The 2,500-nt window shown below is 43.3% G+C and overlaps 1 protein-coding gene across 1 annotated transcript in view; it reads left to right on the forward strand.

The window, feature by feature from the left end:
• The window catches only part of LOC138051835 (nephrocystin-4-like), a 139,378-nt gene that overhangs the window by 120,632 nt on the left and 16,246 nt on the right, over positions 1-2,500 (forward strand). Inside the window, exons 29-30 of the mRNA XM_068898121.1 lie at positions 1,687-1,776; positions 2,324-2,480. Of these exons, the coding sequence (XP_068754222.1) occupies positions 1,687-1,776; positions 2,324-2,480 (247 nt within the window). The remainder of the gene's footprint in view (positions 1-1,686; positions 1,777-2,323; positions 2,481-2,500) is intronic.

Consider the following 2,500-nt stretch of genomic DNA (forward strand, 5'->3'; position numbering starts at 1 on the left):
TATCGTGCACTGTTAGAGCTACATATTACGCAAGGACAACTTGAAGCTCCTGGAAGACAACACACAGTTCAGTTGACATTATGGAATAAATCGCTGTGTTACTTCACTACCACACGTAAGCAATGCGTGTCAATTTTTTTTAAAGAGGACAGGAATTTCTTCTTTCTGACAAATGATTAATTAATAGGCCGGTCGCCAGGTTTTTAACCTCACAAAAGGATCTGTTTCGTCGTACGAACGTGTGAAGACCTGTGAGCCAAAGGGCCTCTGCTGGTATGACTTCTGGTACGACTTCTGGGTCACCCCCCCCTCCCCCCCCCCTCCAACTTGAAAAAAATTGCGTGGAACGCTGCACGTACCACAGGCAACCCAGTGTACCCTCACGGAGGGTCTAGTTTATAATAATTGGCGAATTCCAACCAAATTGTATACATTCTAAAATGCTTTAGAACAATTTTCGAAAGCGATCAACTCTACAAAAGCAATATATTCAATTTGAACGATAAAATCTGAGGCTTCAGAGGTGAAGCATCGCTGTATTACTACAGTTCTGTTTCGTGTGGTCTCAAACTGACCACACTCATCAGGCATCTTGAGGAAGTGACCGTTGTTAATTCTGTTTTGCACTCTGAGGAAAAGAAACGAGTTGACAGGTTCATGCCCTTACAAAAACAAGCATTCACTCGAAAACGTGGGAGGTGCTTGAGAAACTAATTTAACAAAATTTCGCGCTCATGTGTTTCATCTCCAGAATTTGAAAACTAACGGTTACTTCGTTTAAGTCATGGCATGACGAGTGTGGTCGGTTTAGGATCATACGACATTGAATTGTCGCAAACAAGCTGTGTATTATCTCTGAAGGCTTACATGTTATCAATAAATATGCTTGAATGCAAAGCAAAGAACTAGAGGACCTAGCAAGAGAGCTGTTGGTTGCGCTGCAGCATTGTTATCCAGCATCTTTTGTTGGCCAAGAAGTTGACGCGTAGGTAAAGTTCCAGAATTGCTGCGTCTACGAAATGTTACGTTAAAAGTTTGATGAAAAAATTAAACTTTGCCCAACATTCTACGGACGAACTATGTTGGATCGGCGTCGTCCAACGTAGGGCACTTAACGCTCCGGCTTGATGCTTGACAATGCAAAAACGTTTAGCTGGGTCTTAACGTGCAAGCCACCTGTTCTGAGAATGAGTGTGTAAGTTGTAGCGCCTATCAACCAATTGGATTCATCTGTGCGTTAGCCCTTTGCGTGGAAACGGTCCCACTCAAGGAATGATAAAAACGCTGACCAAGATGAGACCTGATCCCACGGCCTCCGTTGCTCACTGTTGCTCTACCGACTTCGGTACGAGGCGAGACGGGAGCAATCCCTAGGTAGTTGGGGTGTTATTTCACGGCAATTTAACATGAGCAACAAGTACGGGCAGATGGATCTTGGTTGCCCATGGGTCACTATTTGTGTCTCTAGAAAGGGGGTAAGAAGTATTGCCTGTTAACCCATTGAATTCATCGGAGCGTTAGCCCTAGACATGAAATTGGCCAACACAAGGAAACCTTTGAGAACATCAAGCTCAAGCCTCAAAGGACCTGCTAATCTCTGCGATCAGAAATTCCAGTTATGCATGGCGTTGTTCTTTAACTTGAGCTGCACCAGACACCTGACTCACTACGTTTCGTTCTCCTTAGGGCCCGTCTCACCCGCTCAAGCAAAAGACTCAGACCTACCTGAAGACAGATAATTCAGGGGATAATGACTTGAAAACACGACAGATAAAGGTGAGAAGAAATGGCAAGTTTGACGTCAGCTTTAATGCATGTATATAATTATTTCGTAATCTCTGAGATAGTACGTGCGCTATAATTGGCTAATACAGTGTGCCGTCACGTGTTGTGCAGTTTGGCTTGCTCAATAGCCCATTTCCGAGCCCATTTCTTTTCCGAATGCGTTTGTAGCTATTGTTTTTGCTCATTTTGGTCTTGTCTTAAAGCAGAAGAATTTCCGGCGAGTATCGAAACTGCCAAGTATCCAAATGCTTTAAATTTAAAAAATTCGATAAGCAACAATTGACCCGTAGCCCTCAAGTCTAATTGTTGACTAGCGCCCCCCGTTGGATATCTTCACTTTATAGACGCACGCCCACAAGATTTAAACACCTGTTTTCGAAACGGTCCCATCGAGTTTCAAATGCAAATATATATGATAAGCTAACCGCATAATTTTTTTGCTGCATATTTTTACTTTTTTCGCGTGCTTATTGTATAGTGGTCTTTGCAATTGGTTTTACATTTTAATGTAAAATGGCTGCCATTGCTCTTCCACTAGGTATCTTTCATGAACAAGGACGAGTGTCCTGTGGCTATCTTGTCATTACAAGTGGAGCCTCGGCCCCATGTAATCGACAGGACGTTCAGATTTTACCACGCGGAGCAGTCATTCTTAAAAAAGACCATCAGACTTCCTCCCTGGAGATCTTTACCTGGTGAGTATGCCTCTGCATGC

Source organism: Montipora capricornis, chromosome 6 (genome assembly GCF_036669925.1).
Source record: "Montipora capricornis isolate CH-2021 chromosome 6, ASM3666992v2, whole genome shotgun sequence".
Taxonomy (NCBI): Eukaryota; Metazoa; Cnidaria; class Anthozoa; order Scleractinia; family Acroporidae; genus Montipora; species Montipora capricornis.